The 25,674-nt window shown below is 33.3% G+C and overlaps 1 protein-coding gene across 1 annotated transcript in view; it reads left to right on the plus strand.

The window, feature by feature from the left end:
* Nucleotides 1-25,674, plus strand: part of LOC134529588 (protein diaphanous-like) — a 107,394-nt gene that overhangs the window by 23,216 nt on the left and 58,504 nt on the right. The window contains exons 3-6 of the mRNA XM_063363839.1: nucleotides 590-754; nucleotides 1,970-2,074; nucleotides 7,209-7,396; nucleotides 16,527-16,836. Coding sequence (XP_063219909.1) covers nucleotides 590-754; nucleotides 1,970-2,074; nucleotides 7,209-7,396; nucleotides 16,527-16,836 — 768 coding nt within the window. The remainder of the gene's footprint in view (nucleotides 1-589; nucleotides 755-1,969; nucleotides 2,075-7,208; nucleotides 7,397-16,526; nucleotides 16,837-25,674) is intronic.

Below are 25,674 nucleotides of genomic sequence, written 5' to 3' on the forward strand. Positions count from 1 at the left end.
TGTTAACATTAATTATTATGAACTAGAGTTAACCCTCAAATTTATAATTAAGTATCTCAAGGAAATAAGTATTTTAAGGCTTTCCATGAAATTTAACCAAAGTAATTAATAACAATTCTTAACAGCTCTGAACTGTTTTCTATATCAGCAAAAAAAAAATATCCTTCACCTCAAATTTATTCTTAATATTCTTATGACCCATTTTGCAATGCTACAACTTAAATGTAAATGTATAAGATTATGCCCGGAGTTCACTTCCTAACTTGTGAATGATTGTTTATAACTTGTTAAATAAATTTGTTTTATCCCTTGAGTTCACTATTAATTGATTTTCACACTGATGTGCTATCATATATTTCCAATAGAAGGGGTCTGACAGGTTTGCTTACTATGTGTTTGTGGCTGACGTGATATAGTCACTGTGCGTTTCAATGTAAAATGTAAGATATGGTTTTGCAGTAATAGGCTTTATACATAATAAATTATGAAGACTTGTTTACCATTATGGACCATTCTTATCATGACTACTTGACAAAACTAGTGGATGATATCACACAGTTGTAATAAGGTATGTTTGATCTTTGCACAGCTGGACACATGGTTTGGACGACCCAAGAGAGAGAAGTGCCCCTCGATGGGGGGCACTCTCGCTCGGCCTCATTCAGAGTCGGACTTCCATAAGTACGAAGACCAGGAGTTCTCAGTAGAACACCTGAACCCTGAAGAGCTCAATGTAGAGTTTGAAAAGATGTTGGTAAGTACTCCACCGTTTCTGGTGTCGTTCAGCAAGCAGTATCATGACTAGTCCAGTTTGGAAATACTTTTCACTGTAAAAGTAGTGTAACTAAATTACTGTATATTTTGTTTATTCTGTTTTTTGTATGAGGTATTGCCAGATTAGGGAACAGTTGATGGGTGACTTAAAATTTGCTATCCAAATTATATATCCAGATATCTTAAGGCTTATTAGAAATTAGGACTTCGTTCACTGCAATACATTTCCGATGGTAACACATCTGGGGGTCATTTGCGAAAACATAGGACAAGAATGAAGAAAAAGTTCAGCGTTTCTCCGTAAGATGGTGCTGCAGTCGCACGCCTCCAAGAACGTTTCATCCCCCCACACCCCAAGGCTTTTCTTTCTTGTTGACAACAGTATTACGTGTTCATGGTAAATTCCTAGAAATGACGGGTTTCGCCCCTTCTCTGGCTGTTGCCGACCACTCCGTTGTTGCCAAACTGCAGACGGAGTGAGAGGAGTTGTTATGCATGCCTGTCCGATCCACAGACAAATTTATCTCCTTCTGGTGTTCTGCACACATACGTCAAATTGTAGCCACTATAGAAAATATTAGTGCTAATGTGGTATGGATTTAAATGGTGGTTTGTTTTTTGTTTGTTTGTTTGTTTGTTCCTCCCTCCATTTAACCATATAAATGTTTTTACGTAATGGTATGGGACATGTCAAAAAATATAAGTTAAATGTTAGATATACATGTGCAGTATACAAGTACAGACATGAAAATAATAGTAATAATTATATTAATGCAGATACAAATATAGCCTATAAAGATAAATTAATACAGTTATACATATATACGTAGTTGTAAAACAATATTAAGGTAATACAATTGTAGATATAGCCTATAAAGACAAAAAATAGAGACATATACAGATAAAATTAAAATAGCAATACAGATATATATATTTTACAGTAAAAAAAATTTAAATATATACATATATATACAAACTGTATTCGTTACTATAAATTTTCTGTATTTTTACAAGTGTTGTTTGAGAAATTCGATGACTACATTGCATTTATTAACTAATGAAGGTGAAAAGTCCCAAAAAAAATTTGTGATTCATAGAAAAGATCACCAAAGTCCCAGAAAAATCACAAATAGTTTTTAAATTGAAGTCTTATGCTTTAATAGTCTTAGTATCTATGTACGAAAATATGTTTTAGGCTGATATGAATCTCACTGAGGAGAAGAAGGAGCCCTTAAGAATCGTGACAATAGACAACAAGAAGATGATGCTCACGAACCATTACAAAGGTGCTTCCATGCTGGTGAGAAATATTTGTCATGTATTGTTTTTATTAGTTTCTTATTTTACAGTTTGTTTTGCATGCAAAGCAAGTAAATTGTTATAAGCATGATCAGCTTGAAACTACTGGGGAAAGATACAAACCGCAACCTCGGTAGTTCCTTATAAGTACGAAAGGGAGAGCCTTCTGGTAGGCTCTATGCAGTTGCTCTATGTTTGATGTCATTTATGTGCTGAAGGTTTCATGGGTATACAGCTTTAACATAAAAAGCTAAAATTCAACAGGGGGCAAATTTAATTTCTTTAAAGAGATTATGATGCCATCAAACAAAATCTGATAATAACTTTTCTTTACATGGATCACAAGTGTTACAAGAACTTCTGATTATGTCAACATGTTACATTAAATCATTAATTTATTATTTTACACTATAATTACCAGTTGTGGAACATCAAAAATGCACAGCAAATATATATACTTACAGTAAAATCCCTTGTTTACACTATTCGAGGGGGTGTCTGAAAATGTTATAAAATGCGGAAAAGTGTGAAATGTGAGAAATGTATGAAAAGTTATTTTTTGCTCAGAGAACTGTGATATTATTATACCTGAACATACTATACTCTGATAATACATATAATCATTCATTAAGAGTGATTGAAGCATATCTAAAAATAATAATTAACATTAAAGTCCCATATTTACAGTGTAAACTACAGTGTTTATAGAGTATAGGTAAGCATACACTATATGTACATACTTTCATCAGACATGTCCACAATGTATTTTCTTTTAAAAACCACTACACTCAAGCTGCATTTACTTCACTGATTTCACAATTTTTCTCAATTGTGTTCATAGTTGAAATAGGCACCCCTGACTTCTCAGTGAGTGAAACGCAAATACTTTTGTGCTCGTCCACGTACTTAAAATGTTTTGTTTTTTTATCAATTGAAAATGTTTTCAGTCTTCAGCATGCTGTCATCTTGATAAACAAAAATTCAGTTAATTACTCACAGTAAAAGAAAAAATTATGTTTATTTTCATTTAAATTTGCTACCAACCATGTTTAATTCAACGGATGTTGACAAATATGAGTACAGTAAGTATAAACTGTGCATAATACTGTATGCTTAACTTAACTGATGGACAGTCAGGATTCCTATAAACTGAAGGACTAGCATAGTGTGCTAACATTTTCTCAATGTCTTTAATTATTATGCCAGTGTTGGCAGCATGTCAATACTGTTCTTAATTGAAGAGCACATTGAAAAATCCAGGAGCTACAGCATTTTGGATTTGGTTGTTTCAAACTAAAGTACTATCTTCATATGTACAAAGTACATGACAAACATAGGAATAACGAATTTATGTAGGTATAGCATAAACAAATAGCGTAAATTGCGGGAAGCAGATTGTAGATGCGTTTGTATCAAAGGGTAATTTATTGCGTTGTGTCAAATGAGGTTAAAACGGGACAGAAATAAAATAGTGCAAATAACGGGAAAATGTTAAAAGTGATAATGTAAATTCGGGGTTCTACTGTAAAAAATAATCCTGTTCATAAGCATGTTAACAATTAGCTAACTCACAAGAACACTATGATGTCAACGTATCAGGAAAAAGGCATACTTTACAAATATTACTATGCCTTGTGCCAACCCAAACTCCTCCTCCCCCCCCCCCCCCCCCTCACACAGCTATATCACAATTGGTCTGAATTACACATACATTAAAAAAAACCACTTGAAAAAATTTGTTGGGTGCTAAGAAGAATTTAAGTTGTATAGAATATTACTTTTTGAGGTTATGTCTGTTTACATTGAAGATTGCCTCAAATAAATAAATTAAGTCACGAATAAAGTTTGTTGATTTATTTCTCTCTTTAGCAAACATTGAACACAGCCACCATTTTACAACACAGTAGCATTTACACTCTGAAAACAACTTAAACCTGTAGACAAACAAAACTTAAAATAAAATTGGTTCATCATTTGGGCACAATATTTTATTCACACTTCATTAACGAAAATCCTGCGATCGCTTGCAATGCACAGTTAAAAGGGCCAACAGATCTTTGTCTGCTCGGTGTGGCCACAGATTTACAAAAACCACTCCAACTGGGCCTACTCTACTTCCTGTGGTCGAAAACGTCTAATTAAAAATATCCAAAACAATGTTCCTCAGCACTGTCCGGACCACAGACGTGAAATTCTTCTCAACTGTACAGTATATGTTCAATTTGGCAAGCTGCCCCTTAACACAGCTACTCTTGCAGATGCCCAAGTGACAACTAACTATGAGGCTACGAAGTTGCATCTACCACAAAAGGAAGAGGCAGGTGCATGACCTTGTCACCACTCACCACCTCCGGCTAGCTCAAAATTGGGTAATGAGTGGAACATACAAGTCATATAGCAGGTCATGAAATTATTACTCAATCTTCGAGGGATTGCCTGTTTTTTTTTTATTCATGTAAAAATCACACCATATTCCAAACAGAATAAATAATAATTAAATATATCTAAAAATATATATATAAAGCACTGAGCCATCGCCCGGCCACGGCCTGCTCGGCCCGCCGCCCGAACGACCGCTCGGCCTGGTGCTCGGACAATGACTGAATTTTACAGCCTTCCTTCCCTTTGTGCGGGCAGTGTTCTCGGCTCACTGACGTAATTTTCAGCCAATTGCGAAGCATGGCAACAGAGGCTTCCACGAAATGCTTACTTCTGTTCCCACGATGCAGCGATTTTGTCTCTTTCTCACACTCCTGTGACCGTGACTCACACGCCTAGCGTGTGAAACAAAGCCTCTGTCGTGGAAAAACGAAGGAGAATTATGTCAGCACGCCTTCCCACACAAATATGACCGCAAAAAAAATACTTTAAAAAATAAACTTAAATTTTAAAAATGAAAACAATAAACCCGGAGATTACGTTCACAATAACTTCGAAAGGAAAAAAAAATTTACATCTAACATGAAATTTGACAAAAAAATTTATAACAAATTATTATTACTGGATTGTATGAGGAAGGCTGTAATCTGGGTTGTTAAAACCTCACTGACCAATCACAACACAGCACTCACAGGGACACACAACATTTAAATGAACATAACATTTAATTGAAAAGTTACAGTAAAAAAAGTGAAAAAGAAAATACTTTCCTTAACAACTGCAAAAAACTTATAAAAATCTAAATGCACATAATATTATACTCAAACAATCTTTGTGTATGTAACTTTTAGTCTAAGAGCTCGTGGCCGTCAGACCTTCGTTATTTTATAAAAGCTGAAAGTAATCAGCGCATGCCCCTTACACCAGTAGAAACGATGGCCTACTATGAAGTTTAGATTATAGTGGCTTTGGCAGGTAACATGTAACAAAGATGTGTAATATATCAGCTTTAATTCATTTAATTATATAACTTAATATTTTCATATTTTCTTCTGGATAGTACTATAAAATGATTCTATCCCATTGCCAGACAATTAGTATAGTTAGTGGCAACCCCTCGCCAGACACCCTTAAACTTCAATTAAATATAATTGTACTTACGTTATAGTATAAAAGCTAATTTTTATATATGTTTTTACTGTAATTATAAAAATATATTTCCTCAGTTGCCAGACAGTTTTGATTGTTCTAACAATCAGCCAGACTAACTTAAATGTGCGAGCGCGTGGCAATACTCATCAGTAGGTGCAAGTGAGACAGCGAGTTGCGCTCTTTACTGTGCATTCCTCGATACCTCATTATGTGTTGTGTTTTACGTCCAGTATCCATGTTTTTATTATTGTTTTATGCAGTTTATAAAATAAATGTGCTCTGGCATTAATAAAGTATCATCATGAGAGGCGAATTAATTTGTGTTTTTCGCCTCTTAGTTGAACTTAACATATTTACACACTCGTGGGCTCGTAACTATAATATGGTGTGTGATTTAGTTAATCAAATAATAATTTGTGATAAATAATTACCCATGTCAAACTAAAGCATTAAAAGCAATATTCCAGCAGAAATATTAATTACAGAGCTAAAACATTACTCATATAACACTGTTTAACAATACTGATTTACCCAAGTAGTTAAATTAATAGTACATACATGAAAGAACAATATTTTCTTTCGAATATGCCCCGTGGCATGGTGCAAAACAATAAGCTCAAACCCCGTTGTGGTGCCCTCTGCTCAAATACTTCCTAAAGTCGGGGTGGCGTCAGGCGCAGGCGGGTCCCTACCGCCGTGACCCGCCTATCCCTGCAGCATGGCAGGGTTCAACCTGAGCCGCATGCCACCACGTAGAGCATGCTCAAGGCTGCTCCAGCGATCACCGACCACGCCAAGGGCCCGGAAGTGGGGATAGCATGATGTCCACCCCCAAGAAACAACCACGCACATGAAAGTGCGCGAGAACGATAGAGCAAGTGAGCGAGCAAGTATGCTGTGTCATTTCTACCTTTCCCTCCCGTTTCCTCTATCGGTTCCCCCACCATGTACCTAACTGCTCCCCTCCTCTCCTGGTTCCCCCACCACATACCTAGCTATTTCCTCTCATGCGATCTGAATATTCCTAACATTCGAAAATTGTTACCCCCTCAGCAAAGAAGTTTCACTTAAAATTGCTTAATCGTTACATTTCCCAGATATAGTTATTAACCTATTGTACAACCCTAATATCATGGTCAACTTTTGAATAAGTTTGTGATAATTTACTTAACATTTAAAAATAGGCATGACTTATTACTGTAAACATTATGATGTGTTTATAAAGTGTCAAAAAATGGTTGCACCATAATCCATAAGGTGATTATTTGTTGCGATATTTAAATGTAAATTAAATAAAAATACATACACTATTTAGAAGCTAAGAATCGTAATAATAACATTCCTCAGGATTATATGAATGGTAAGGCACATATAGAACCCAAAATAAAAACAGCAGTAATAATAACATCTAAATATGTTACATCTACATGTGCACAGTGTTATATCACCTAACAGTTGAAAGGAAAGTAACTTAGTGAGGAATAAACTGATTTTTATTTGAATGGATCATGCAATCAATATTTTTATCATTACAACTGAGTTTACTAGAGTGCAGTAACAGTAACTTTTGCATATTTCTACAAAAATTTGTTTTATTTGAACAGGAAAAATTTGTGAAGCCTGCAGACTACATCCAGTACCTGAACCAAGCAGATCTGAGCGTCAACAAGAAATACGCGTGTATTGAATCTCTGCGCATTGCTCTCACCAACAATCCTCTCAGTTGGGTCGAAGAATTCTGCGCACAAGGACTGAACTTGGTTGTCAACATATTGAATGACAGCGATAGGAAGTAAGTTGTAAAGTACTTTTTTTTTACTGTTTCCTTGTTTGAATTTAGCTTACTTTTATGTCAAATGTTTTAACACTTATTGTAAATGGGTATCATAACATGAAACAATATTTATCACTTGAATTTAAAATGTACAAAATCTTGAGGATTTTTGTGCTGAATTACATATGTGGTTTTATAATAGATGGTAAAAGTAGTAATTATAAGTTATTAATTTGGAACTTTTTTATGCAGGTGCATGTGTTACTATAGAAAATGTTTTATTATCAAAACTATGGTGGCTTCTTGGAAATATCTGGGTTTTCTTTCCGATCAGAGAATTTGCATTATTATTTCCTCTTCACTGTTTGCTCTATGTTGCATTCCACCTGTACACAAACCACCAAATTGTTCACATTCATACATTGACCTTCCTTTGTATTACAAAGTATTCTGGGGGACTAATTAACAACATTCAAAATAAAATAATCCCCCCCCCCCCTTAATTTTTCATGTTTCCTACAGTGCCAAATGTGTACCAGGTGTCTTGTTACAAATATGTGTACGGGGTCAGAAATAGAAAACGTGAGCACACTCATGGAGCAGGAAATGTTTTTACCTCCCTCTCAAGTATGTTGGCAGGTTTGTAGAGGTAGGCATGGCTGCCTGCTGTGTAAAACTACCTCGGAGGAAAAATGGATGATTTTTATACTGTTATATTTATTTATAAATTGTTTCATGTCTACCCACAGCATAAGGCCAAAGTGGCAGACACCTTACTTAAAAACAAACAAGGAAAAAAATGAAGATAAATAATTGACAAAATATTGATTACATAAAACAAAAAAAATAGACAAAAACACACATAATATACAGTAGAACAAAAAATGATAATTAAATCAAGCAATTAACTAAAACAATGAGAACTAATTCATTACATTTTCATTTACACATCTAACTGTGAAGATAATTACTGGTCAGTACACAGGTATTAATAAAAAGCTAGCTTGAAGTTGTGTTAAAAATTTAAAACTAATATCTATTGATTAATATCTAAAGTAGATTATTGTTGGCATTTAATCAACAAACATTTTCTTTTTCTTATATGGAAAAAATACTATAAATTTTGTTAACATTATTTACTAATCTATATAAAATATTGTTTATTTTACTAATATAACACAAGAGAGAATTATAGCATGATTAAAAGTAGGAACTTTTTTGACAGTTTTTTCAATCAAGTAATTGCATATATTTTACAATTTGAATTTTTTTTGTTTATTATATAAATTAATTTTGTTTGAATTTTGTCATTTTGAGACTGTTAGAATTACTTAAATTGTTCGAAATAATGAAATTATATTTTAATTTGGATCTAACCAAAGACATACAGTAGACTCTCAATTATCTGTGTGTAGGATATCGGTTTGCAAGTTAACTGTGCCATATTTCACTTCCATAAACCATAAAAACAAAAATAATTTTTGACTTTTAATTTCCGTGCACGCACTATGGCAACGGCACTTGTGTAGCATTAAATACACTGCAGTGAATTAGTAATGCAACAAATTGATAATAATGACTCAACAAACAATATTTTTCTCTTTCCTCAATAGCTATTCGCTTCCTTCATTGCATATTTATTACCGATGATGCCCGAGTGGTCCATCCAACGTTTATATTCTGCCATCCTGCATCAGTTAGGTCTGCAGCAGCTCTAGAGAGAAAAGCCAGAAGCTTTCAGGGGCAGTTTACCTTACACGTACTAGGACGCGCTAGTGGCAAATCCTGGCAGAAGTGTATTTGTTAAAAAACAGAGTTGGGAATTATGTAAACAGGTTAAATAATCTTTCTAATCATAGAAAGTGTTAAGTTATGTTTTTTTAAATGTTATTATAACTTAACTGTATCTCCTATGTCGAAAACATTATTATTTTGTAGCTCAGAAATGTTGGTAGTGCCGAAATATGAATGTTATGTCCAAGCCTTATTTTGAAAACAATGCGGTAGGTACATGAATTTTTAAATTTAATTTTTGTTGTTTAATCTCAAAATTGTTATTCAACATTTATTTCAGTGTACTTCAAATGTATTTAGACATATGTATATGGTAGTACTGTAAATTAATTTTAACAGGAGTATGTCTTGATTAAAATGGTAGTCAGCAATGTACTTACCTGATTGGAAAACAAATTATTTTGATTAGTGCTCTGTTTTACTGTACAGAATTAGGACATTACTTCTAGGGGCGGGTGTTACCGTGTTTTGTCTAGATAATCTGGATAAAAATGTTAATAATTTTTTTTTTACATTGCTTTAACCATGTTTTTTCAGTTATCGGTAGCTCTATTACCAGTCTTTACCCCAGATAATCCGAAGTCTACTGTATAAAGACATATTATTGAATCAGAATTAGTGGCAAAACAAGAAATATATTTGATAAGTGCAATTGTTCTGTTAGCACTAGGGGTAATAGATTTAACGTGATTATTAAAAATTAATTTGGAATCAAGTGTGAGACCTAAATCTTCAAGTGATTTTCTCTTGATAAATGTTAGAATCACAAAATTATATTTGAAATTAATACGATGAAATTTTCTAGTAAAACTTATTATAGTAGTTTTCCCATAGTTGAGATTAACAAGATTCAATTTAACACCAGTTGCCAATGAATTTTTACGTCATATTGGAGTAAAACACAATCGTCCCAAGAAGTAATTTTTGTATAAATTATTAAGTCATCTGCAAACAGAAGGCCATGAGAATGTTTTAGTACTTTAGTAATATATCATTAAAAAAAAAAATTGGTTGTCTGTAAAGTCAGTTTACGGACGATAGTTTAACATGACGTCATAACAAAACATTGCTGAAATGATTGCATACTTTTATGAATAAAATGGAATCATTTTAATTTTAATAATAAAAGAATAAATACTTGAAATGATACTAGTAATCAGATTTTTAAAATGCAAGAATAATTAACCTTTATTGCCGAAATTGTTGTTGTAATAAGCAATGAAAACCACATTAACTTTTCACTTCACTTTATAAACAGTCGACGAAACAGTTCACGTGTAGATGACATGTAATTAATTTTAAAAACTGGCGTTTAGCTACAAAGTTTAAATATAATTATGAACAAGTTTTCATATAAATAAACTGTAATCAAATATCTATCATCAATTATATAAATCACCATAATTTTTTAGTCAATTGTAACATAACCTTTTATTACTGCACTCGCCGACAGATGCTACTTATTTTAATAATAAAAGAATAAATACTTGAAATTATACTAGTAATCAGATTTTTAAAATGCGAGAATAATTAACCTTTATTGCCAAAATTGTTGTTGTAATAAGCAATGAAAACCACATTAACTTTTCGTTTAAATATAATTATGAACAAGTTTTCATATAAATAAACTGTAATCAATTATCTAACATAACCTATTATTACTGCACTCGCCGACAGATGCTACTTTTTTTTAATAATAAAAGAATAAATACAGCGTAACAGGAAAATGTGCGAAATGGGACACAGCATAACGGGACACTTTTTCGTACGTGCAGCCGGCGTTCATCGATTTATGAGACGTTGTCACGTCAATAATATTAAATAATAAGGGCAATATAAAGTACCCCCTTTCAGGAACACCAGAACTTGATACTCGTATTTCAGAATTAATATTGTTCATAGAAGGTTATTTTTTTTTGACGTAACGTCTAATAAATCGATGAACGCTGGCTGCACGCACGAAAGTGTCCCGTTAAGCACATTGTTCCGTTATGCTGTGTTCCGTTACGCTGTCGGCGAGTGCAGTAATAATAGGTTATGTTACAATTGACTAAAAAATTATGGTGATTCATATAATTGATGATAGATATTTGATTACAGTTTATTTATATGAAAACTTTTTCATAATTATATTTAAACTTTATAGCTAAACGCCAGTTTTTAAAATTAATTACAAGTCATCTACACGTGAACTGTTTCGTAGACTGTTTATAAAGTGAAATGAAAAGTTAATGTGGTTTTCATTGCTTATTACAACAGTTTCGGTAATAAAGGTTAATTATTCTTGCATTTTAACAATCTGATTACTAGTATAATTTCAAGTATTTATTCATTTATTATAAAAAATAAAAATGATTCAATTTTATTCATAAAAATATGCAATCATTTCATCAATGTTTTGTTATGACGTCATGTTAAACTATCGTCCGTAAACCGACTTTACAGACAACCAATTTTTTTTTAATTTCAGCTAAGATTCTGAAAAATTATATAATCAAAACACTTGGCAAAGCCATTCAAAAGTGATATGGGTCTATAGATACATCTGGCTTGCTATTTTTTTTGTGTAAAGGTATCATTTTAGCAATTTTCCATTTATTTTGGGTAAGCACCGTTTTGTATACAGTCAAACCTCTATCTATCGTTTTTCAGGGGACCAACAAAAAAATTCAGTAGATGCGGACATTCAATAGATGTGGACTTCACTCTTAAGAATTTTTAAAAAATAATATTTAACCTCAAAATTAGTGTCAGAAATATGTCAGTTACTTGTCATTAAAGTTAAATCAGTTGAAAAATAAATAAAAATGGAAGTATTTTACTTAATTCAATTTACACTTGCAAAAAAAACATAAGCACAATAAATCTACTTGGAAATTAAAGTCGTTTTCAATATCCTGAAGTCTGAAATATGTTTACTCATGTCATCAAATGTAGAGCTGTCCTGAAGAAGCCGATTTTGCCAATATTTAATTGAATCGGCATTTCTGCCGACTTCCGATACGCTTGTTAATTTTCGGCCCATATTACTGAAAAACGAGAGAGACTGCCATAACCTAAAAATCCACGAGTACCCTTTTCACTTTTCGTAGTAGTACTGCATTCTTTCAGATCGCATTATTTCTTCGCAACATGTGCCAAACGTACATATAAAAATTTAACATCCTTTTTTTCAATAATGTTCTTTAATTTTAATATGTCATAAATAAATACATCACCGTCACGGTAAATAGACATCTCGGTTGTTACGGTAACTAGAGTGCATATGTGGTAGCTTTCGTGCTTCTGTAGTAATTATGGTATCGACAAAGAATCTTTAGTTCTTTTTATGGTAATTATCTTAGGATAACAATTGGGTTTGTACTGTAGTTATGGTACATCATCCATATTTCTTCGTACGTTGTTGTTCATTTGTCTTTTCTTCATATTTACGTGCTCCATTACTTGGCTGCAGATTTAAGGTGATATTTACTACTGTATACTATCATTACTGTTTTTATGGCGGTTTCTTTCTAAGAAATGGTTATTTCTGCAAAATCTTTATGGTTAAACGATCATCTATTATAATTTATAGTGACGGGACCACATATTTTGAACGATCAATGCGGACAAAACGATAATTCGAACATCGGTACAAGCGGACTTTTTTAACCTTAGTTGTATGGCAATTTTGCCGGGACCATAGAAAGTATACGATAAACACGGACAATCGATACATGCGAGTTCGATAGATAGAGGTTTGACTGTACTTGAATTAAATATATATTGCAAGTGAGGGACAAGGAGGTTTGCTCAAACTTTTATAATAAAATTAGGAATATTATCTGGGTCCTAAGATACAGATTATTTTATGAATTAGATACTTCTCAAAACTTGACTCTCACATATATCAGGAGTTGTAAGACTGGGAATTATGTTGGATGAAATGTAAACACTAGAGAAGTAGGTAGCAAATCAGTTATAAGTACACAATGGATCATTAGTGACAGTGCTGCTAATCTTAAGAAATAACTTTGCTCATAACCATTTCTCATGATTTTTGTCCCTAGTAATTAGAGACTTTGCCTTTTTACGTTTTTGAGAGAAGAAAGCATAATACATAATTTTGTTTCAGATAACGTTTATATAAGTTATGAAAGTGTTTTTTTTTAAATATATTTTAAAGTAGTATTGCGTTCTTTCAAATACCAAAGTGGAAAACTTTTTAAAGATTTTTAAAGACAAGGTAGGAATATAATAATTTATTAGGTCTGTTAAGTGATCAGCAATGAAATTTTTATTTTGATTAAGTAATCAACCATCAAATTTACATTTTTGAGTTTGTGAAAAAAATTTAAATTGAATGGTTGATTACTTAACTGACCTAATCAATTATTATAAAAATTATTATACTACTAAATTCAAAAAAATTTTCAAGAAAACAAAACTAATGCACAATTGAGTACCTCTGTGGAATAAGGTTGGATGTTCCATTTAAACAGTGTAAAACATTGTACCTTTTTCCACAGAGGCACTCAAGTGTTAAATAAATATTAAATAAAGGTTTTCGTATTGGGTTTGATGTTTAAAATCATTTTATTATTTCAACAACTCAAGTTTCAAATTAATATTGACAAATCTACAAATTAATAACTTTAATTTACTTATTTTCCAACTAGCCTAAAATATTCTCGTACTGTTTAAATTTTAATATAGTAGTGCCTCATTTGTACATTCTCATCAATTTCACTGTTCTTTTTGTTTGCGGTCTCTCACCCTTTGTTTACAATGCATGCTGTAGATCCCCAGTAAAAGTTAATATACCAAGTTCTATAAACTTGTGTTTCTTTTCCATGGAAAATTATTGTAATGCCATCAAATTATAAACATTCTCATTATCGATATAATGTTTATTCACTCCATCCCCAGAATCCTTAGGCTTGCCTACTTGTTTTTAAAAGCATTCTGATTAAATCACAATTTCCATCAAGATCTCATGACATACATGAGTCAAATTGATGTTTTAAAGGTCAGTGGGTCCAATTGTAGTGTTTGCTTTGTGTTTACTATAAGTGATCAGTAGGGACCCCAGAAAATTGTGAAGTGTTAAATTTGTATAATGAATTATTATTATTTCAACTTTTTTTTTTATTGAAAACACTAAGTTTTGCTTGAAATACAGCTATTTTTCATGTGTTGATTGACTACATTTCTCAAAGCCTTTCATATGATATGTGATAAATAGGTACCACAAGACTTAATTTTTATACCAAAGTATTTAATATTTCAAATGTATAATTTTTTTCTTCTGTTAATCTGCAATGCTGCATATTGATGAATAGCATGAATGTGATACGTGGCTCTTTGTGCTGTATATAGCAACATATCATGTATTTTCATATCTTTGATTGTTTTGTGAAAGAGTGGGATGGGTTTATTTACATATGAAATTACCTACTATGTATTATATATTTATACAGTAGAGCACCCCTCAACCGTAATTCCAACAAACGGAACTCCCGATATCCGGAACTAATTTTCCAAAAAAATTAAAACATTACAAAACATCTCCAAAACATTTCCGCACTGGAACGAGGCGTTTTTGCTTTTGCCTGACTGTACATGTCTTGTAGGCGCGCACGCACACGTCTGTCAGAGAGATAATTATAGCCAGTCTTTCCCGCGCATTGCGTAAATACACCGCTGGTTTTCGCGTCGGACGTGAATTACTATAAAGATGTTTATGCTATATGTAGTTTTATTGTTTCACTATGTCAAGTAAACGGAAAATTCTGGCCGGCCCGAGAGTATGTACGCCGACTCCCAGTATACACGCTGACACACGTGATAGCCAGTAACATTTACTTTCAACGTGTGATGCTTTCAGTTTGTAGACAATAATTTAGTGTACAAATATGTATTATGTACAGTACATATTTATATGTTAATATATGGTTAAACAGTCTACATTTACCTGTATTTCTCTATCTCTGTGTTTTTAAATGAGATGCTTGAAGTGTTATTCTTGTGTATGTGAAATGTAAACTGTGCGTTGCAGTGACTATACACTCTCCAGGAAGTGTGAATCACTAGCACGTCAACACAGAAGTAACACAACACTGCAGCTGTAGGCCTACTACCTCCCCCGAACCCTCTTCATCATCCTCTTCGCACACGCACGCACCCACCCACAGAGATAAGAAACACGTGCCTGCCAGCTTGCTTGAATGAAGGTCATTCAACCGGCCCGGAGGCCGGCCCTACCGCAACTCCCCTTATCCGGAATTTTCCCATAACCGGAATAGACCTTCCCCCTATGATTCCGGTTGAGGGGTGCTCTACTGTACTTGGTTTTACACTAAATTTATGGCACGTGTCATGGCACTTGAAAATACTGTTTTTTTTTTTTTTTTTTTTTTCAAGTAAATAAAATTTTTGTGTCCCAGATACATATTGAAAAGTAAAATATAGTACGAATTAACAGTTTGTGTTTTAGTAATTTTATAGTTTCGGTGGCCAATAAATAATAGTTCACTGTATGAAATGTCATCTTACCCTGTGTTTTATGTTTCATCCTATTTCTTAGTTTACATTTAACTTGGTTCATTTTATTGTAACGTCTAAAACATACACATTGTGAATTTTCTGCTGCATTCATGCCAAATGATAGCATATGGTGTGCTTCTTTATTTAGTAGTTTCCAATGTGACTGCATGTTTTACAGTAACTTTTTAATTTTTTGGTTTAATTTTAAGAGGGTTGTAGAGATGTAGACCTGATTATTAAATTTTTTTTGGATAGTTTATTTAAATTGCTACAAAATGAAAAGAATGGTAAGGTTTGATGCATAGGCTATAAAATACAAATTTTAAGAAATAAAGGCAAAAATGAACTTTGGTCTAACTTTTAGCACAAGCTACTACACCTTTTATACCACTTCTATTTTTAACTTGAACAGGAGTGTGAGTTGTAGATTGTAAAGTTTATGTATACAACTGTTGATGGTATGCTGCTGTTTATGCAAAAGTGAACTCATAAGTAAACAAACAGCATAATTTTTTTTCATCCTCTTGCTTTTTTTGTTAGATGAGTATGACTTTATAATGCATGTTGTTGTTTAGCAATGATGCACATTATATTAGCAATATATTTGGCGGTACCTGAATTTGCCTAGTTTTAACTTATCATTCTATAAAAATTAAGCATAAAATATTTTCCTTTTCTATTTGTCATTCATTCTCTTTTGTTTTTCATGCATAACCTATCCATACCTTTGTGCTGTTTATTTTATTTTCATGCTAGATGGCATTGTGTGCATGTGGAATAAATGTGGTGTGTGATAATGTGTGAAGCACTTGCTGATTTTTTTTTGCAGTGACCAGCGATATGACCGTATCCAGTCTGAATGTGTGCGCTGCCTTAAAGCCATCATGAACAACACAATCGGGCTGAAACAAGTGTTCAGTCAGAAGGAAGCGTTGACCATAGTGGCCCGTGCCATAGACCCCGCCAAGCCGACCGTGATGCTGGAAGTGGTGAAGCTGCTTGCCGCAGTTTGTCTCATTCCTCCTTCCGGCCACGAAAAAGCCTTGGAAGCTATAACAATGAGTGGTGAATTTAAACGAGTGGAGCGCTTTCAACCTATCGTTCAAGGTCTGCTCATCAAGGGCCATCCATCTCTTACGGTGAGCTGGCAGTTTTGTAATCCTCATGTTCTTAATTTTTTTTGTTTAGGTTTAAACACAAAGTACTCAAAAGACAATGATGTAAGCATATTTTTTTAAATTTCAAATGTTAATAATTTAAAAAAAAATTGTTTATAATTTTGCAAGTCTAAGATGGCAGTGTATATATTTACATTTTCTAGAATTCAAAATGGTGGTATCTGGAAGTGGTGCGCATCTTGCCTAGTAATGTTACCAATACATTGTTCAATTGCCTAACCACACTAAACAAATAATTTATTACTCTGGCCAAATAAATGGGCTTCTTACAATTAATTAATTAATTATTTCCATGTTTGTGGCAAAGTAATTTGATTTAAATACTCCATTCAGTTATTTAAGAATATGCCTGTCATTTTTCTACATTAATTTTCGTATTCATGATTTTTTAAGTTTTCATAGATTTTCTTTTTCTTCTTTTTTGTTGCTTTATTACTTGACATGCCTAGGTTTTAAAGTTTCCAGTGAATATTGTTAATGTTCATAACTGTTCCTTTTTATCTTATCAGCATAAACTGATGCATGTAACTGACTGCGTGTTGTACATACATTCTACTTTAGTCAGTCTTAGTAAGAAAATGTCCATATACAGTTTATGACCACAGTCCAAAATCTTCTTTACTTAAAGTGCACTTTTTATATTCCTTTATTTTGACCCGCAAAAAAAATATTTTTCCATCCAAACTAGTGTCTGTCAACATCAAAATTCCACAATAAATAATCCAAAATTATTTCTTCGAGCCTTTGCTTGTTACCAAACAGAAACCCACGAATTAATGCAAATGGACTTCACCCATTTGTCCATAACATTTTTCATCAGCGCTTAGCACACCAAATATGGTTAAGAAAATTTACTTAAGTAATTCCTCAGAGTGAGGAAAAGTTTTCGTTGATTTATGCTCCTTCAAAAATGTGTTTTATTCCCATACAAAAAACCCAAAGAAATTTATTTCATTCTTACTTGGTATCGAAGCAGAATTTGTCCTGTCGCCACGCGACCCAGCCCAGTTCTCTTCAACTTCTTTCTCTCTCTGGCGAAATCACCTTGCACTGATTGTCAGCTGTTTGTGTGATGACATCATTTTAGGGCTCTCTGCAACTAGCTGGCACAAGAATGTAATCAAACACGAAGCAGGAAGTCTTTCATTCTCATTTACATTGCTTTACCTAAACCTAATCTAATGTAATATCAAAAAATAAATGTATTAAAACTATATATTAAAAGATATTAGTATATTAAAAATTCTTACAAAAAAATTTTAGTTAAAAAATGAGCAATCTGTAGATTAAAATAATGATAAAGAAATTAAAAATTGGCTGTATGTTTAAAATTCCATTTTTCTCAATTACATTCTGTTGAAAAATTAAGTTACAAAAAATTATTAAAAAACAAACAAGTAACCAGGGTTACTGATTACAAAAGTTTTACAGGGCCAGTGACCAACATGCACACTCGCATCAATTGTTAGGCAAGCAATAAAACATTATAAACAACACTAGGCCTGTGCTGTTTCGGTTTAAGTTTCTTTAAAATTCCAAACCTGAAACCGACTCTTCTAATCTGCTTTGTTTTCGGATATTTTTTGTGTGTTTCTGGTACCTCACGTAGCAATACGTTCATCTTATGAGAAAAATAAACAAACATACAGTATTCTTAAATGTGACAGTCTCACAATGTAAAAATGCACAAAAATGTATGTCATTGAGTATAGTTTACAAATAATTTGGGTAGGGATAGGAACTTCAAGACGCCATCTTAGTTTCAACAATGTTTTGATCGTAATTTCTCAAGTAATTTTTGTTTGTATTATTGCGTGGTATATTTAAATAGAATTCCTGAAGTTCATACTACTGGCTGCATCAAAAGTTTTTAAGTGTTATTTCTGCTTTTAACAAGGAATAAATATCTATTAATAATAATAATAATAATAAAACAAACTTTTATGGCACAGACACAGCTGAAACAATATGGCGTCTTTCAGTTCCTTTCATATGTTGATGGAACTGTTTTTGTCTGTTGGAATGTTACGATTTCTAGCTGTTCGTACAGGAAAGGCCAATGATGATATAAACAAAGCATGCGAGCGAAACACATTGCATTATAAAACAAATAAAATTAACACTGTAGTCTATAAAAAACAAATTACATAAGAATTATAAGAAAAATATATAAATAAGTGCAAAAAATGCTAAACCTAAAAATTAGACTGTATATGTGCAGTTAGGATTTTGACGCCAGCAATGATTCGCCTTCCTAGTCCAGGGTTTGAGGTTAGCTCAAAAATACTTGAAAAAGTAAAGTTTAAGGCTAATGCTAAGAAAGAGGGCGCTCCTCTTTTCTGTTTTTTTTTTATAACCAATTAATGACTCAACTAACCTTATTCATGTTAAGGGGGCGGTTCAGAGACTAAATATCGCTACACTTCGAAATCGTGTTAATTTTGGTAAAATATGAATAAAACCTTCGAGATCAACTACCCGACTACTCTGCCCGGTCGGTATAAGTACCTGCGTAGCTGGGAGCAACGGTCATTCGAGTCAGGCTCTTCAAACGGGGAGGTTGTGTTTCTCCTCCCTCCTGGCCGGCTTTAGACACGCGAAGACGGTTGGCCACCCCCCTACCCGAGGAAGGTGTGGGTTTCACCCGCGCATGCGCAGGACAGGGCTGAGAGCCGCAATGTTGCCAGTTCTACTCCACCCGACCAGGGCCATGAGTCATGACCTCCGCGGCTGATCAAGGCTGACAGTCCGCCGCGCAGGCGAGCGAAGTTCGACGGCCCGTCGGAAAATACCTTCGTGCGCACTTTAGATATTAACACATTAACGTGCTGTACATAGTAGTCTATGTTAACTATGGTTCAAGATAAAACTATAATACACATTAAAAATATTTGTTATTATTTTCACTAACATTTCAAACATAAATCATAATTTCATAATTTAAAATTTTCTCACGGTTACTCAATTTATAAAGACCTGAAGTTATGAGACGTAATTTATACCTGATACTTAAAGAGTCAAGTAAATAGGAATAATAATGGCAGAACCAATTTATAAATAGTGATTAGCACAAATGTAAAATAAAATCTTAACTGAGTAACATAAAGCCAATTATTGATATAGTAAATTATCTAATTAGAGTTGTAACTATTAAATATCATAGCAGACATTTTACACTAATTAATACTTAATTCATTGAAAATTTTAATTATCTTAATCGAAATCCACAAAGAAAGATGGATGCGAAATATCTAATTTCTTTATTATTTACATACTAGCTGCCCGACCCGGCTTCGCACGGCTATACTAATGGAAAAAGAATTATGCCACATCTCCCATTTACAGTAATGGTAAATAATAAAAAATTCCGTGAAAATTTATTACAATGCTGTATAATGTACCGATGGTTTCCCGACTCGTGCACGCAACATAAAACTGATGTACCCGTACTTCGCTACGGCAGTCTACAGGCAGATCACTCTTGCGCCGCTCATAATACATGCCCCTCGTTGTGGGTACACCACTGCCGCGCGATGCCTGTTGCCATGGAGACGCAGAAGGCATGAACAATGCAAAATACTGTTCTCATGCAGACAAAGTACCCACTGTTGCCTGGTTTTAACCACCTGCGTAACATAAGGAACATTACTGTGAAGTTTCAAGTCTGTAAAATATATATACTTGAAAAAAAAAGGGCAATTTTTGATATTTAAAGTACTTGCAAAATTTCAACGGTGATGAGGACTGCACTAACAATGAAATAGCCGTTGCCATAGAGACGAATGAAGCATCAACAAAGCAACAGCCGTTGCCATGGTGATTTCCTACCAAAAACTGGAAATAAAAAAAAAAATTTAGGGGTGGACTACCCCTAACATTTAGGGGGATGAAAAATAGATGTTGGCCGATTCTCATAGATACCGGATAAGCACAAAAAATTTCATCAAAATCGGTCAAGCCGTTTTGGAGGAGTATGGCAACGAAAACTGTGACACGAGAATTTTATATATAAGATGGCACAACATTTACATTTTTTAACATCTTATAACATGTATTGTTTTGTGTTCAAATTCCGCACCATCAATCAAGTAATTAAAAGATGCATTGATTACATTTCATAAATCCCTTATAACCAGTAGCGGAAACAGAAATTTATTTCAAGAGATGATCTGAAAAAATTAATAAAATAATAAGAATATTTGTTTTTTAAAAAACTTACATACGTGAAGAAAAAGAAGTTAGGACAGTTACATTATCATTCTCAACGTGCATCACTGCCCTTGTGGTTTGCGATCCCAAGTGCTGTAACAGCACACATCTGAGTCGCCCAAAATAACATACTGCCTTCGCTGAGATATCGCCTATTTTTCTTCATTATGCCAAAGAATCTAATAGCTATTCCCCCCTGCGTCAGCCACTGTTTATAACCATACAGAGTAGGCATACACGTGAATCCAGTGGCGACCGATGAACGAGCAGGTGGGGAGTGCTGCACATTCTCGGATCAAACCTAATTAACAAATAATCATTTCTATTATTACAATTATACTTTATTGAAAACTTAAGCGAAAACCTTCTGGCGAGTAACATTAACTAAATCTTTGATTGTATAATTTCTGCCAGCCTTGAAGTAGTCAAAACAAAATTTCGTTATAATTTCGCTATTTTTTTTAATATTGCGGTCTTACAGCCTTAAATTTTAAGGTAGATTTGGAAGAAAATACTGCTTATTGCAGCAGTTACTATTTTGCAACTTCCAGAAAATATTTAATTATTTTTTAGTTTTATATATATATATATATATATATATATAGTTATGTGGACACAATAACCATCGTAAGTTTGTATCTTTACTTACAGATATATAATTATGCAAAATTTTGTCTGGAACAGGTTTTGATACGACCAACCCTTATTGCGAGGGGTGACAAAAATAGGAGTTGAAGGACAGAACTATTCATAACTCCCTTAGTAAGCACAATATCAAATCTGTTCAAAGTTACTGTAAACTTTCTAATAACTATCTAAAACTTTTACTTGAAACTATTTTTGATAAGACCAAAACGTACTGCAAGGAATGACCAAAATGGTTTAAATGTATTCATGCCCTTTAGTTTGAACATACAGAAATACAAATAAAATTCGAATTAAATCTGATCTTCTAGGCCAAGCGGAAAGGATTATTTATGAGAATGGTTTATATTTTCACTAAACAATCAGTACCTGTTCTCCTGATCGCCAAGATGTTTAAAAATGGAGAATGTCGTAGATTCTCCGACATTGATGTTACATGTTCACACGCGCGATTTTTCCAAGGTCACGAAACGAGTGGATTTTATGGTGAAACTACAAAAATGTATACTTTTTGTGTATTTTGCCGTGAAATGTAAAATGTATTTACATAAGCTTTGTAAATAAGTGATTAAAGCATCAACCACAGGACACTAAAAAATATAAAACACGTTAAAATTAAACATATTTATATATAGAAGATCATGAAGGTGAAAATAATTTTAAATTATTTGCCAAATTGAAGCAGCTAATAAATTTTGTGTTATAAGCAGTACCTAACAAGGTTTATGATTTGGAAGCTTGAATTTATAACTTATTATTTTACGATGTACAGTTTGTAGCTAAAATTTACTGTAACCAGTCGGCCAGTTTACAGTTATTATTTTATTATTTTATTAATATTTTTAGTTATTTATATTTTGTGGGTATGTAAGGAGTAAGATGTGCAAATAGGCAAGGTAGCAAAATCAACAATCACACATACTTTCATATTCAACCTGATTATTCTTTACTATGGATTATATAAGGGCCTTCTTATAATTATTCTTTGGATTTTATTCCTTTTTACACTAATTACAAGAGAAATATATTCCAGTTTAATTTCCCTACTGTTGAACATTATGTTTCTCTTAGCACACACTTCTTTGTAGTTGCTACAACCAGGACAAGGAAGCTTCGGAATAGAAGGTTTGCGAGTCTAACTTTCTTTATTCTATTGTCTAGCCGTCGTCATTCAAGTATGTTGTCGACTTTACACGTGGTGTTCTGCCAATCCCTTGGTATCCACATGGAAGACAAGAAGATTAGAGGCTACCACTTTGATTAGTTGGCCTATTCTTCAATAATTACTCTCGATATATTTTCTGACCGTTTCTCGTCAGAACTAAGGAGTTCTACGACCGTGTATGAGATACCAGGTCAATGCTTCGGTGCTTCGGTTGACGCATTTCTTCATTCAGATGCCAGACTTCATTACCTTGGTGATAAGTTTTCAATTATACAGACTTTACAGGCTCCATTAGATCGCTGATATATTCTACCAGTCCAGCATCTACAACGGTAGTTGTAGTACTTCTTTTCAGCATTGACGGTGATCCCGTTCCAGCAACGACTACCTGGGGGTCCTGAATTCTACGAGATACATAATCTCTACCCTTTTCCTGAGCACATGTCGGCATTATCCAAAGTGTGAAACAATTTTTGTGTGTATATTCCAGAAGTCTTATCCTTAAAAATGAACTCTAGACTGGACATCTGAAAATAAGTTACACTTAATTGATCATTTGAAAACCTGAATAATGAAGCCATTAAAATACCCAATAAGTGTTACACAATTTGTAACACTCAGCGATACCACGAGTATATAAAAATTTAGGTTATGAAATAAACATTTAAAAAGTTACCTATATAAACATTTAATTGCTTATTTTTACATGAAAAGCAACATATTGAAATTTAAAATATTTATACCTTCTCAACTTCCACTTCTTTATGAATTCCGTTTCTTTATGAATGTGTTCTTACTCATCGCTGGGACATCCAGAACTCCTAACACATTTTCAAACTGTGCAAAATCAATCCCGGAGGTAAGTGCAGCCCAGAACACTGCACTGTTCATATCACAGTATCCACTATCTTCATTGTGTATCGTATATTCACGATGACACATGCCGCATTCAAGTAACCACTTACAGAGGAGGCCATTTCGAATTTCTTTTTTTCATTTGGATTGTTCCTGTTGTGCACTGTCTTGCGTGCCCCTGTCCTATTTGCACGACTTTCGGGAACACATAGCTTGGGTTGACAATTCTGTTTCTAAGCAGCGAATTCCATCTACATGTTTCTTTTTCTTTACTGCGTTCTGCACATAAAAGTGGAAAATATTCTAAACTTTCCTAATTTGCTGACTGATGCTTCTTCTGGAAATAGATAATTTGTAATCAAATAAGGTTGAACAAAAGTGCAAAACAAGATAAGGCCATTAGAAACCATTTTTTTAAAGATTTATATTGATATTTGTATACCTAAAATAGAGCATATAACTATTGTAAAAATCATTCACGGTTTTGCCTGAAAGAGTTATTTGTTGCTATACAAATTTTTTGGGGAAAGAAATGTAAATGATTTTTTAATTAGTAATACTTACTTTTTTATTGTAACAAATAACCCCGAAATATTTTACCACAACGGTATTTGCTCCCTTTTCCTCCCTAAAACTCTGGAATTGGTTCATTCCAGCATTACAATTCATACACTTACAGATTTCATGCCCGCCGGTTATGTACATTTACTAAATATGAACGAATCCGTTACCGTCCATAGCTAGATAATGACTTTTAGATTATTTCAGGCCTGCTTCCAGCACATAATATTTATGGATATACATATTGAGAAAAAGTAATGTAAGAAACATCTGTCTTACGTTGGTATTGATAAATCGACAAGAAAGTTTATTTACGACGAATACGACAGGTGCATTTGACGCTATTCGAGGTAAATCCTTGCAGTGTCAGTTCCGTATTGTGTTTTTTAATCAATACTGTAAAACTTAAATTTCTATATGTCATTCAAAACACTACCGAATCGAAAAACCCACTAACGCTCTAAGGAACACTAATAAACAAGTAGGAAACATGTATACTTTCTTTGGTAATTTTATAAGTATCAATAATAAATTGTTTTTACTGTGTTGCATTTAAAAAATAAATAAATACATATTTTCAAACTCAAAAATTGTCAGTTCAACTGTAAGGCTAATAGGCATATAATCCTGAAATAATATATTCATATGAAGCTTATGTCTGAAATTTTTCGTTTGGCTCACACATGCCGGTGTATTAAGCTACTTATCGTTTGTTACAAGTAATTTTTGGATAATTTGAATAAGTTATATTTTTTAAAGACGTTCAACAACTACATGAAAAACAATATTAGTGACAACCTTGTTTACATTGGAAATACTAACTTCGGAATCACAATAATATCCGAAACATTGAGTAATTATTGTACCGGAAAATTACCTTTTTCTACCACTACACGGAAAAAAAATTCATAATCAACATCACGTCGAAAATGTGCTTCTTAAATTTGTATTTCTTTAGTAACATATTTTCCAGGTTGAGTGAGATTGTATCCCTAATATGAGAGGGAAAAAATTATTTTCTTAACTAATTAATAAACGTGATGACAAATTGTGACCGAAACGAAATTCGAAACCACAACCTATTAATCGCGCAGTCTCCGCACGCGCTGCGAAAACATCGCTGTCGGAGACGTGTATGCAGAAAACACATTGAAAGAGAGAGGAGGGAGCGTTGGCAACTCGCGCATGCGCAGATAGGTACCACTGATAGTACAGAGCTAGATGCTTCTTTTGAACTAACCCTTACTCAGGCTAGTCACTAGTGGAGACATAAGGACTGGGAATTAATATTTGCAATGATTACGTCTAAACTTCCATAGAATACTTCATAAAAACATGCCTATTTACCAGAGATGTCTATGGGG

The sequence above is a fragment of the Bacillus rossius genome, chromosome 2 (genome assembly GCF_032445375.1).
Source record: "Bacillus rossius redtenbacheri isolate Brsri chromosome 2, Brsri_v3, whole genome shotgun sequence".
NCBI classification, from domain to species: domain Eukaryota; kingdom Metazoa; phylum Arthropoda; class Insecta; order Phasmatodea; family Bacillidae; genus Bacillus; species Bacillus rossius.